Source organism: Podarcis erhardii (assembly GCF_964252035.2).
Source record: "Podarcis erhardii genome assembly, chromosome: 1".
Taxonomy (NCBI): domain Eukaryota; kingdom Metazoa; phylum Chordata; class Lepidosauria; order Squamata; family Lacertidae; genus Podarcis; species Podarcis erhardii.
Genome location: NC_138497.1, coordinates 105,601,286 through 105,614,581, shown reverse-complemented (window position 1 = coordinate 105,614,581; position 13,296 = coordinate 105,601,286). Strand labels below are relative to the sequence as shown.

Here is a 13,296-nt window from a genome sequence, read left to right as displayed (position 1 = left end):
TACATTAATTAGAACCTCAAATCATGTGTTTTTCTGAGAAATGGAAAGGGATCAGGTTTTTAAAAATCTATAAGCTAGCAGGAAAGCCTAGCTTAGGAACACAGAAAATAATACATATTCCCAAATGTGATTACATAGGCATCTGGTTGGCTACTGTGAGAGCATAGGAAGCAGACTCAGAACACTGGTCCATGTAGCACAGTACTGTCTACATTTGATGACAGTAGTTCTCCAGGATTTCAAAGAGGGTGATTGCCCATTCCTACCATGAAATGCTTGAGGATCGAACTGGGACATTCTGCATGCAGGCCCCCCCACCCAACCACAGCCAAAGTTTCCCTCAAGGTGCACTTAGATGGACCTTTGGAGGCTCATTGCCTTATGCCCTTCTGAGGTGCATGGCTTAGAGGAGGTTACTAGTTCCCCCATAAAAAAAAAAACATGCAGTGTTGGAGAAATAACCCCCCTATTTCTCCCAAAAATCTGACGAGGTTTGAGCTCAAGGATATGAGCTGAAGGAGAAACCACTGCTAAGCGATCTCAAGTAAGACCCGCGGTTCCAAACTGCTGCCGGCGCGTTTTCACGAGCACAAGTTCTATGTCAGCCTGATGAGACCAGACGCATCCCCAAAAGCCCCCTCCCCCAGGGCACCTGAAAGGCTGACGGTGGGGGGAAACAAAAAAATTAAAAAATTAAATCCTTCCAGTAGCACCTTAGAGACCAACTAAGTTAGCTATTGGTACAGTATGAGCTTTTGTGTGCATGCACACTTCTTCAGATAAACTGAAACAGAAGTCACCTGACCCTTATACAGTGATACCTCGGGTTAAGAACTTAATTCGTTCCAGAGGTCCGTTCTTAACCTGAAACTGTTCTTAACCTGAAGCACCACTTTAGCTAATGGGGCCTCCTGCTGCCGCCGCGCCGCCAGAGCACGATTTCTGTTCTCATCCTGAAGCAAAGTTCTTAACCCGAGGTAATATTTCTGGGTTAGCGGAGTCTGTAACCTGGAGTGTCTGTAACCTGAAGCGTATGTAACCCGAGGTACCACTGTATAGTGAGAGGGTGGGGCGGGTTATTACTCAGAAGGGTGGTGGGAATGGGTGATTGGCTGATAGGTGTGGTAAACCTGTTGATGACTGTTAACGACTGCAGTTGGTCTTACAGGAAAAAGCAAGGGGTGAGATGGCTAAAAATCATGTATAATGAGATAAGAATCCAATGTCTCTATTCAGACCAGGTCTCTCCATGGTTTTAAATTTGGTAATAAGTGGGGGGAAAGTGTTGATGGGAAAGAAAGTGTGTGGCGTTACAGTAACGTTTTTCAATGAATCCAGGGATACTTTTCAACTTCAATGGATTTTGTATGGGGACAGATTTGTAAATCTGGGGACTGTCCCCGGGAAATGGGAACGACTGGTAACCTTACGTTACAGGGCCTAATACAGTGCTACCTTGGTTCTAAAACACCTTGGTACTCAAACGCCTTGGTTCCCAAACACTGAAAACCTGGAAGTGTTCTGGTTTTCGAATGTTTTTCAGAAGCTGGACGTCGGATGCGGCTGTTGGCTATTGTTTCCAGGGTACCTGCACCAATCAGAAGCTGCGCCTTGGTTTTCAAACATTTCAGAAGTCAAACGGATTTCCGGAACACATTAAATTTGCCGCTTTTGTATTTTCTATTTATTTAGTGTTTTTGTTTTTGAGGCTTTTTCAGTTAATTTGTTTTTGTGACTGTGTGGAACCCAGTTCAGTTACTGATCGATTGATTGTGTGATTGAGGAAATGAATAAAAGCCCCCCATCTAAACAATGACTGTCATCAGTGCAGGTAAGTAAAAAATAATAATTTTAATTTTTATCATCTACAATACGGTCTTATTTTATAGTACAGTACAATGATTATTGCTTTCATTTTATGGATCAATTGCCTTGTTAGATAGTAAAATTCATGTTAAATTGCCGTTTTATGGGTTGTTTTTAAAAGCCTGGAACAGGTTTATCCATTTTGCGTGACTTTCTATGGGAAAGCATGCCTTGGTTTCCGAACACTTTGGTTTAGGAATGGACGTCTGGAACGGATTAAGTTTGAGAACCAAGGTACCACTGCATATTTAAAATACCTCGGGTTACATACGCTTCAGGCTACAGACGCTTCAGGTTACAGACTCAGCTAACCCAGAAATAGTGCTTCAGGTTAAGAACTTTGCTTCAGGATGAGAACAGAAATTGGGCAGCAGTGGCAGCAGGAGGCCCCATTAGCTAAAGTAGTGCTTCAGGTTAAGAACAGTTTCAGGTTAAGAACGGACCTCCGGAACCAATTAAGTACTTAACCCGAGGTACCACTGTAATGTGTGTGCTTGAGGAGCGACGTTCTAGTCGGGGGTGGGGGAAAGATCCAGGGAGACCCGAATTTGGTGGTGGGTGCAAGGGGCGCTGGGAGGATTCCCAACCCGTCTCTGGCTTTCGCGCTGCTCTGCTCGAGCGCTTTGCAAAGCGAGAGCGCGGCTGCGGGAGGGTGGGGAGGAGCGGCGTGCAAAAGCGGCGCGGTCTCTTTAAGGATCCTGCCGCTCCGCCAAGCAGCGCCCCGCGCCGCCGCCGCCTCCTCCTGCATCCCCACGCGCACGCAGCTGCCAGGCGCAGGCAGAGCGGCAGCCGGAGCCATCCGGGGCGGCGTGTCTTGCAAGGCGCCTGGCGAGAGCCCCCCCCCCTCCGCCGCCGCCGCCGCGCCCTCAGGCTCGCAGCATGTCCAAGCACCCATCGTCGTACGGCAAGAACGGGCTGGCGGACCCCATCTTCCAGGTGCGGCCGGCGGCGCGCTTTCTCTCCGCTTCTCCCGTGGCCTCGGGGGGTGGGGTGGGGAGTCCTCGGTGCTCCTGGCAGCGCCGGCGTCGAGGGGCGCGTCGTCGGAAGAGACGCCTGTCGGGGATGAGAAGGAGGTGGGGGGGGGGCGTCGTGGGAGAGCGAGCAGGGAGGCTGAGGCGCGCCAGGAGCCGGGGGTCGTGTGAACGTGGCGCGTGTCTCCTAAAAGGCTCTTCCCCTCCGCTCCGTTTCCCAGGGGAGCAGAGGCACGGCGACCCGCAGGAGCCGCTTGAAACGGTCCGACGGGAGCACAACTTCCACCAGCTTCATCCTCCGGCAGGTAAGGCGGGAAAGGAGGCGCTGCCTGCCTCGCCCGACGGTGCCAGCCCTTTGGGGGGAGCCGAGGGCGCCCAGTCTTTCAAATGCCATCTCTTTCTACCTGTTCCTTTGGAGGCCACCCTCGCACCCCTCTTCTCAAAGGGGCGAGTGAGGGCCCGGGCTTGCTTCTTTTTTTCGTGCTGCAACGTTACTTTGAGGGGAAACAACCACCCAACCCGTTGTTTAATTTTCTTTTTTTCCTAAAGTGCACAGCGAAGAGAGTTTATTCAGCGAGAGGGAGGCACTCGCGCACATGCGCGTGGGTGAGGTACCATTGTGTTTCTTGGGCACAGGCTGCCTTTATCCCCCAGGTTCTTGAAAAGCCGCTTCTTAGGCACAAGTCAGCTTTGGTTGGAGTGGCGTTTTTAATGGGTGTTCTGAAAAGAACAAGGAGCCTTTCTTTTTTGTTTAAAGTACAGTGGTATTGAGCTGTGGCAACTGCATAAAAACCTGGATGCAAGCACAGATCTTGTATCTGAGGAATTGCAACCAGGCGGCTCATTTTATTGATTGTATTTATTTATTCCTGCACTTACATTCCACTTTTTCCTCCAAGGAGTTCTTCCCACTCTCCATTTTCTCCTCTCAACAATCCTGTGAGGTAGGTTAGGCGGAGAGAGACAGTGACAGGCCCAAGGTCACCTAGCTGAGCTTCATAACAGTGGGGATTCGAACCCCTGGATTCACCACAGTGGGATTATAGTTTTGGGCCAAGTCAGTGGGACGAACAACCGATACGAATGGTAACTTGTGGGGTTCAGTGGCAGTTCATGTGGCTGCGTCCCACTCTTCCGCTTTTCCACCTTATACAGATTGAATGTATTCATAGCAGACAATTTACATGTGAAGGGGTTTGCTAGGAGCATAAATGACCAGATTGCATTCTGTGAGCTGGGTAAGAAAATCCCGTATTTTTGTTCTTTGCACATGGGCCAGTTGGTGGTTTGGGCAAGTGAAGTTCCCCATCCTGAGCCTTCTTTCTGTTTGGGCGTTGTGTTAGGCCTGTTCAGCAAAAAGTCTGCATGGATTGCAGAAGAATGCTGGAAACTGAGAAGGTTTCAGCCCTTGGTATTGGGGATTCTGTGCCTCTTGCAACTTGTGCTGTGCTAAGAGGAAAGAATGAATGCCCCCAAGTGCAGCTGGCCTTTGCCTGTTCACCGAGGAGCTCCAGTCAGTTCTCATGTATCTGGAATTAATAGGCAATACAAAGCACAGGTTGTGGTGTCCTAGAAGCTGACACGCTGGGGGGCATATTTTTTCTTTATGAAATGGTGCTGCCTATTACTGGCTTAAATTTTGTGTGGGGGATGTCAGTCTTGAGTGGATTTATGGACAGAGCTATATATCCACAAGATCAAAACACTGCTGGTTTGGCTGGCGGAGTTTACCCTGTTCCTGGTGGGGAGGAGAGTAAGGAAGGAAGAGTTTTTCTTCCTTGGACATATATTTTCTCGACTATTCAATAAATCTCCATTTGACCTCACCTTGACCTTTAATATTTCAGACTGGACACACCTGCATTCAAATGCAAGTTTGCCCACGCTTAGAGAAACAAAGGAAGCTAGATATTTGAGCCTAGGGGCAGAAGACAGCTATCTGTAGGCGGGTTAGACAAAAGGAATCCACTTTTATGTGCATTACAGACAGAAATAAGACACATGACCCAGGGGAGGTGAATTGGAAATGGGTTCTGGGACCTTATATAGGAAAGTTGCACTATCCTTTCCCGTAAACTGGAAGCGGTGTGGGATTTAATCTCTTAAATCTTTCCAGTGTGTAGCATATTCCTTCTATGCTGCTAGACAGCAGTTTTCAGTTAATTCTAGTGGCTGTCTTGTTGGATTCTTCTCTTCCTTAGAGAGAGAGAGAATGGGTGAGCTGTCCTGAGCTGAACTAGGTCGTATCCCATCGGCTTGACTCCGTGATGTACTGATCATTAAATTTAGACTCGAATGCAGGAAACTTCTCTTTTACTGTCTTGCGTGCTGTGAATGTCTCGGAGCACCTTTTGTGTGTAGGCAAAATTAGTTGGTATGTGCTTATATGCTATGCATAGATCAAAAGGACTGTGATTCATTCAGCATGCCATAGAGAGTTTTGCATCTCTTTCTCATGTGGCCGTTTCCCAATCTTAACCCTGACAAACCTCATTTGAAAGTGAGGGGTGTTTCAAGATAAGTTCGTGATCTATGATTGCAGGTTGGAAAGAAAAGTCAATATTCCACTGGCTGTGCCTTGAGTGTACCTAAAGAAGCCGCTCTTTGGATCCTAGCCACTGTCAAAAAGATGGCATTGGCTTTCCCAAGTAGTGGAACATCTGTTATACCCACTTCTGCCAAGTGTTCGGCCTAAAGAAGGAACTTTAGGGCTTTACATGGTGTTTTATGTATATCGTGGAGGGATGTGTTGTTTGGAGATCTTTTCATAGGTGTAACATGCATACTCTTATATGTTTGCAATTATATGCTGGGCATGATCCAGCCAGTTAAGCACTTTTTAATTTCACTTAATTCATTCCCAGCTATAACTCTGCATAGGCCTGCAGCCTAAATCCTATTGCTTTCATTTCCATTGCTTAAGTTTATCCTTGGAAAAGTGCTCAATTTTGATTATATTATGGCTGTTATTATTATTAATACAGGTATGTTCTTCACATTTGTTTTGGATATCACTATCTTAGTAATTATTTCTATATCTTCTTAAAAGAGCTGGGCTGTGTTCACGTTAGAAATCTTCTGTGAGCATTTTTTGTTGAAGCAGAACATGATGGTAGTAAGAACTTGAAATCAGCACAGCATTCTTTGGGGTGGTTGTTTCCCCCATAAGAAACAGACTTAGGACAGGGATAGTACAGGTGAGAAGCACATTTTAGCCACATGCTCCTCCACCAGACTATGGCCATGCCACTTGCAATGGCAGAACATTACACCAGCCCTGGATCTGGCACAAGGAATTTCAGTGAGAAGGGGATTTCAAAAACAAAACAGTCAACATTGCATCCAGGACTACTTTGACTTTATTGCCGTAACAGAACGTGGCGAAACTCGGCACCAAGTCACAGCACACCACCAGCAATCTGGTTGCCCTCCTTGCGTGTCCTTGCCCTCCCCCCCCCGGTTGCTTAGCAAAAGAGCCTTTTCCTCCTTGTGTGGTTCTTAAACCCTTGTCCCATGGAGGGGCTGTGGATGGGTTTTTTCAGGCCCCTGATCAGGAAGCTATGTGAGTGCTATGTTGGCTGGGCTCTCCTTCCTCTCCTGGCAGTAGAAGGGTCATCCTTGTACGCACCACTGGGGGTTGATGGATGAATGGCACTGTGTGTGATGATGCAGGGGTGTGTGCTGAGAGCGTGTCCCTGTTGTGTGTGCAGCATCAGCGGCATAGTTTCTGAACAGTGAGGAGTGCATTCCTCAAGCTCCCTTCCTTTGAAAGTTACTTGAGGCACAGGGATCTGCCTTATATCTTCTGCTGTGAGGAATCCTTCAGGTTCTCTTTACTCTTTTTCGTCCTTCAGCAAACAGTTGACTTGTTTGTCATCCAAAGGTCCAACGGCCTCCCTAGCTAGTCTCTTGCTACTAATGCCTTTAAATAGTGTTGTTGGTGGTCTTTTATGTTTTTAGCAAAAATTATTTTTGAGCATCCCACATCGTCTGCTTGTATTTCTTTTGTTGAAATTTGTTCCTTTTTGTTCTCCTCCTTTGTTCAAAGTCTTCCATTTTCTAAAGGAAATCTTCCCTCTGATAGTTTATTTGACTCTGCTGGCTAACTGTGCATGCATCCCCCTGGCCCTTGTGGTACCTTTCTCAATTTGTTGTATGCATTTTAGCTGAGCTTCTAATATTGTGGTTTTAAACACCTCCCAAGCATTTTGGAACTTCTTGAGTTGGCCTTTTAACTTCCTTTTTACCAGTCCCCTCATTTTTTTGAAGTTTTCTCTTTTGAAGTCAAATGTGATTGTATTGGATTTTCATGGCAATTGCCCACTTACATACATATTGAAGCTGATAGTACAATATCAACTCTTGTGTTTTAGCCTATAGTTCTTTGGTCTTTCTGAATAGTTGTCATGTATCCCTTCACTCTCGATGCCTTATTCTAGTCCTCCCTTACCTGAACACTCATAATAATAATCATTTTCCAGTGTGGTGTAGTGGTTTAGAGTGGTAGACTTGTAATCTGGTGAACCAGGTTCGATTCCCCGCTCCTCCACATGCAGCTGCTGGGTGTCTTTGGGCTAGTCACACTTCTTTGAAGTCTCTCAGCTCCACTCACCTCACAGAGTGTTTGTTGTGGGGGAGGAAGGGAAAAGGAGATTGTTAGCCGCTTTGAGACTCCTTAGGGTAGTGATAAAGCGGGATATCAAATCCAAACTCTTCTTACCCCAGAGGGGTGATTTGTTCTGAAGTGGATGCTGCTGCCAGTCCCCTACTGCCACCAGTTTAAAACCTCATTTAAATAAAAAATGTCCTGAGTTATAAAAAATTTAAATAAAAAATGTCCTGAGTCAGAATGTTAGTTGCATTGGTGAATCTTGTGAGACCAGTAGGCTGCAAGAGATGCACATACAGTTCTACTTAGCCTTTGCGATAGGCATTCCATTGCTTTATAGGTACTGTCATTCCAAAAAACAGAATGACAGCGATGCCAAGCTGAACAATTCTCAGTTTTTATTGGTGGTTTGTGTGAGAGAGAGGAAGAGAGGGAGAGATGGACATCATTGTCAGACAAATTATAGAGAAAGGAAGAAAGAAGAACTGGCAACTTAATATAACCTTCTGTCAAAAGCACTGGGATGGCTGCATCAAAAATTAATAAAATGAATTTCATTTCAGCCCACAATAAGGGGAATGATGTGCCAGTCTGGCAGACCTTGCAGAAAGGCTCTTGGGCTCTTTGTGCATCAGTCAGAAGGATGCACTCAGACAAAATGCATGCTCTTTCCAGGTAGTAGTGTGCAATTTCCTTGCCCCCCCCCCCCCAGAGCTGTTTAACTACAGCTTGTATTAAATGCTCTCCTGTGTGAGCAGAGAGCAGTCATGTTGCATTTCAAGGAGCAGATTTCAAAGATGAACTATAGAACTAATAACGTGTATTGTTTTCATGAGTGTACTCTTAGAGCGGCTTTCCTCAACCTGGTGCCCCCCAAGTGCTTTTGACTACAGCTCCCATCATCATGTGCTGGCTGGGACTGATGGGAGCTCTCCAAAACACCTGGAGGGCACCAGGTTGGGGAAGGCGGTTCTGAGCCAGTCACCAACACTCTTGAATTAGAAGATACTTTTCAGGAGCTTGGCTGTTTGATAAAAACTGATATCTAATTTGCTCACAGTACTGAGAGAGCGTTTGGAGGCCCAAATAAACTGAGTCGAGCAAGACTGTTTATTTCGCATGTAGCAGTTTGTTCCCTGTTTTATTTTATTTTTTCTGGAAATTGCATACAAATAGCCATTATCTTGGGCTTGTGTAGAACTCAGTAAGAGTTCAAAATTCAGTTGAAGTATTCAGTTTTGTACATGGAAGGAATGATATCATTACCCACATAAACGAAATTCATCTAAATCCCTCAAATCTCTAGCCTCTGAAAATTGCTAGGATGGAAACGTGAGCTTGGGCCCCTAAGTCCTTGCTGGATCAGGCTGCAAATGTACTGTCAAAAAAAATTATTATGTGCATACCAGAGTTAGAAAGACGGGAAGACTTAAAGGAGACATGTTGGTTTTCAAGCACTTGGAAATATCCTTGTCTGTTGAAGGAGCATTAGAGACCTGAGTTGATGCCTCAAAGAATTGTGGGAGCTGCAGTCTGTTAAGTATGCTGAGAGTTGTTGGGAGACTCCTATTCCCTATCCAGAGCTATAATTTGCAGAGTACCGTATTTTTTTGCACCATAACACTCACTTTTTTCCTCCTACAAAGTAAGGGGAAATGTCTGTGCGTGTTTTGGAGCAAATGCCTGCGGGTGGCGGGGGGGATATGCTGCAGTCGTGAGCAGAGGATCCATGGTTCCTTCCCTCCTCCGTGGTTACAAAGCATGGATCCACATGGATCCTCAGGATTTTTGCATTGGGCTACTCCAAACTCACTGTCAGATCACATGTCTGTGGCCACAGCATGAACCACAAAAATCATATATCCACTATTTTGTTTAGAATATTTTTTTTTCTTGTTTTCCTCCTCTAAAAACTACGTGCGTGTTATGGTCTGGTGCGTGTTAGAGAGCAAAAAATACGGTAGTTTTTCAGCCAATCCCCCTTCACAGGGAACTCTGTCAGGGGAAGAGAAGTGGGGAACCACTATTGGGAAAGCCATGTTGCTGAAGAAGAAGACCTTGTTCAGGGGTTCTGGTAATGGGACTCTGTTGAACTGTATTTCTTCGCACCCCTGTTTTTTGTACACTATACTCAGCTGCAGAACTGCGTAGCAAAATCCAAGGAAGTGCCAGTTTTGAAGGAGGGCTGTGCTTCACTTCACATATTGTTTCAGAAAACTGTGAGTTAAATAAGCTGGGCTTTAAACGATAACCAAATCAGATTTCTCCCTCTGTGTAGCCCGATGGTCAGGGATGATGGGAGTTGTAGTCACATAACATCTGAAGGGCCCCATGTTAGCTCATCCCTAAGATAACTTTGACCGCAGTTGCCTAGATCTGATGATGCTGTTGGGAAGGAAGGAGAAGAGAGCATCTTGCAACTCCAGGCTTCTGTGATTCAGTGTTTGTTTGCTTGGCTAGGCCTCAACTGCCTGTCCCTGCCACATCTGAATTCTATTCCCTCTGACAAGATATGTGTCTCAAACGTTCTCTCTCTGCGTTTCACAGTTTGTTCAGCATCTCATGTTTTTGAATCCCTGGTGAGCTGCTTTTCCCTCTGAATTGCTGCAAACCTGATAATGCACGAGCGGCCCGGTGAGAGATACTGGCGAAGCCACGTAGACATCTGTTGTGAAGGGAGCACAGATAAACACTCATAAATTTATCATCTTCATCTCGCTAGCCCAGGGGCTTGTAGCTCTGCTTCTAGTTTAAAATAATCTGGCTCTTTGTATATGTGTACATAATGTGCTGTAATGTGTTGCGGCTTTCTTTTTTTAGAGAATACTTCCTCTGCTTCCCGTTTATTTCCTAAAAAAAACCTGCTGCTTTGGTTAAAGTGGTCTCTTGTAGCATATGTGCTGGGAATTTTTTGCTTTTATTTTTCTAAAAAATAGCGTTAACTGCTGTTCTACTTGAAGTAAAATTTAAGAGGGAAATGCTATTGACCATTTCCATTTTTAAAAACAACAACAACACAGTAACCACCACCCACTCCAGCACACAATCTAGTAATAATCTCCGTATTGTAGAAAGGCATTTCTGTACTTCTAAAAAAAAATTTAAAAAATTGAAATTTGTTCCCCATTCTTCAGCAATTTCTGCTTCCAGGTTAGCGCAGGAAGACAATTATAATAGCATAGGTTAAAAACTCCTGAGAATGGCAAAAGTGTAGTAAATCAACTGTTTAAACAGTCTGGGAAAATTAAAAGATATTTTGCTCAGTGCTAAAAGGATCAAAGAGTAGGTGGCAGGTGATCCTTCCTGGGGAGAGTGTTTCAAAAGCACAGCACCCCAGCCAAAAAATCACGTTGTCAGAAGCCACATCCTTCACTTGTTTATCTGGGCTAGTTCGGCATTCACAAGACCATAACCAGGGCAACACTGTTTAATTGCTTGGATTACCTGTTATACAGATACTCAGAGTAGACTCCTGCAGCACGCAGTGTGTAGTGCTGCTTTTAAAGACCAGAAGCATCAGATGGTGCAGATGGTGCAGTTGCTTGTTGGGGGCCAAGTGGCTGGAGCATTTAACACCTCTTCTGCACCAGCTACACTGATTGCCAGGACATTTTCAGGCTGAATTCAACATGCTGGTGATGACATTTGAAGCCCCCTAACTGCTTTGAACCAGGCTATTTGAAGCATCACCTTCATCTGTATAAACCTGACCAATCCCTAAGATCAGACACAGAGGGAGACAGGGCCTTTTCTGTGTGGGCCCCAACCATATGTTAAGCCTTTCCACCGGAAGTTTGTCTGGTTCCCTTTCCAGCTAGTTTTTAAATAGGCCCTTGAAAACCTTGATGGTTTCAGCCTGGTTTTAAACTGATGGTTTTAAACTTTATCCTTTATAGTTATGATTTCAAATGGTTTATGTTCTTTTGATTTGGAATATTCTATTAATGATGCTGCTTTAGCCAATTGAAAAGTATTATTATTACTATTATTATTTATTAAATTTGTATGCTGCCCTTCATACAAAGATCACAGGGCGATTCACAACATAAAAATATGATATGAGAACATATATATTATTACTTTATTTATTTATTATGTTGACAACTGCCTTAGGAAGGTATCTATCTATCTATCTATCTATCTATCATCTATCTATCTATCTATCATCTAATCTGTCAATCAATCAATCAATCAATCAATCAATCAATGTGTAAGACAAGGCAGCTTTGTTTCCTGAGAAGGCCCCAGAATTTGCATCTTCCATTCCTACTGTTAAGTTGTGGGTGAACGTATCAGACGACACAGCGATTCTTCAAACCACTTTTGTTTATTCACAGGCCAGAACAGAACTGAACTGAAGGGTTCAGCCAGCCTGCTTATATAGAGCTCCACTACACCGCAACAGTAACCACTTTCTGTAACTATCCAATCACTGAACGTCACTTTCAATCCCTTATTTGCATATGTGGACCTGAGTGAAAACTATCTACAGTATCCCCCTGCTGGCCCAAGGTGAGAACTTCAGTACATAACACCTACCAGCCTGGAGATGTCAGTTGCCAACCTGGCGCCCAGAAATCTCCAAGTAGTCGCAACTGGACCCGCAATAGTAGCAAAATGTGTCTGGTGCCTGGAGAATTTCAAACACTGAACTCCACACATTACAACAAGGCTCCAGGGTCAACAGAATCCCAGCTTTGGGGCAAATGTCAGAGTGGTGGGAAGATGCCATCGATGGGTAAGAACCTGCAGGTGCTTGGTGGGTTTAAGTACCCCTATTTCAACACAAATGCTGCCCCTTAATTTGCTGCCATGCACATTTAGGGAACAGATGTTTGCTGATGTAACAACAGTTTCTTCCCGAGGGAAGCAGACAGAAGGCTGTTTTGCTTCCTTCAAATGTTAAGGCTTGGCTACAAACCTCTTTTTCATATATAAATAGCAAATTGATCAGGTACGTAAGAAGCCATGTGTAAGAGGCAGTTTTAGTATGCCCATTATATGTTTGGCATCTTTGCACTTCCTGTAGCAGCATAGCTGTAGTCTGGATGCAACTTTGTGTGCTTCTAGATGAGTGTTTATTGTGGGATTGATGCTTTGCATCCATGCAACTTCTTTGCAGAATACACAAAGAATCAAAGCATCATAGAATTGTAGAGTTGGAAGGGACTATGAGGGCTATCTAGCCCAACCTCCTGCAATGCAAGAATAATTCGTCTAACGTGATGCTCGGACCCGTGACTCTGAGTTTAAGTGTCTCATGCTGTCCCAACTGAGCTATTGCTGGCTTCAAACGTACCAGCCATGCTCCCCAAATTATATTCGGACTTTCCCTTCCCTGGGGGAAATATTACAAGTTTTTTATTTATTTAAAAAAACCCCACCTTGTTGACTGTGATCCATTTGCAATATCTTAATCAATTTGCAAATTAAGCCCACTGGTCTAGAAACACCCTTGCGTGTCTTACGTGGCGAAGAGCAATTGCTGCATTTCTGTGCATACAGCTTTAACCTCTGCTCAGCCTGCCAGCACTTACAGTTCCTCTTAAGCTAATGCTATTTTTGTGGCTCAAGACAATGGTTTGTACTTTGCCAGCAGCAGAGGCAAGCAGATTCAGCAACCAAAGCTAATCCCAGAACTGCGCTGACACAGTTGATGCTCCTGCACCAGTATCAGATTTGGCGTGATGGCTGTTCTGTGTTTTTGAAGTTTCCATTTCAGGGCTGCACAAATGCCTGCCAGAAGAGGCAAGGGAAACAAATCCGCATTTTCAGCTTTCTAGTAGAAGTTAGCATTCTGAAATATATACAACACAATGCATTTTGAAATGGGAGGGGCAAGTCCAGTAA

General features: G+C 44.8%; 1 protein-coding gene across 2 annotated transcripts in view; it reads left to right on the top strand.

The window, feature by feature from the left end:
* The first annotated feature begins 2,628 nt into the window (after positions 1-2,628).
* CACNB4 (calcium voltage-gated channel auxiliary subunit beta 4) overlaps positions 2,629-13,296 on the top strand; it is a 126,554-nt gene continuing 115,886 nt past the window's right edge. For both annotated transcript variants that reach the window (XR_014158987.1, XM_081872255.1), the window contains exons 1-2: positions 2,629-2,802; positions 3,059-3,142. Coding sequence is in view for 1 of the 2 variants with exons in the window: in XM_081872255.1 (XP_081728381.1) it covers positions 2,746-2,802; positions 3,059-3,142 (141 nt within the window). In the remaining variant the exon portion in view is untranslated. The remainder of the gene's footprint in view (positions 2,803-3,058; positions 3,143-13,296) is intronic.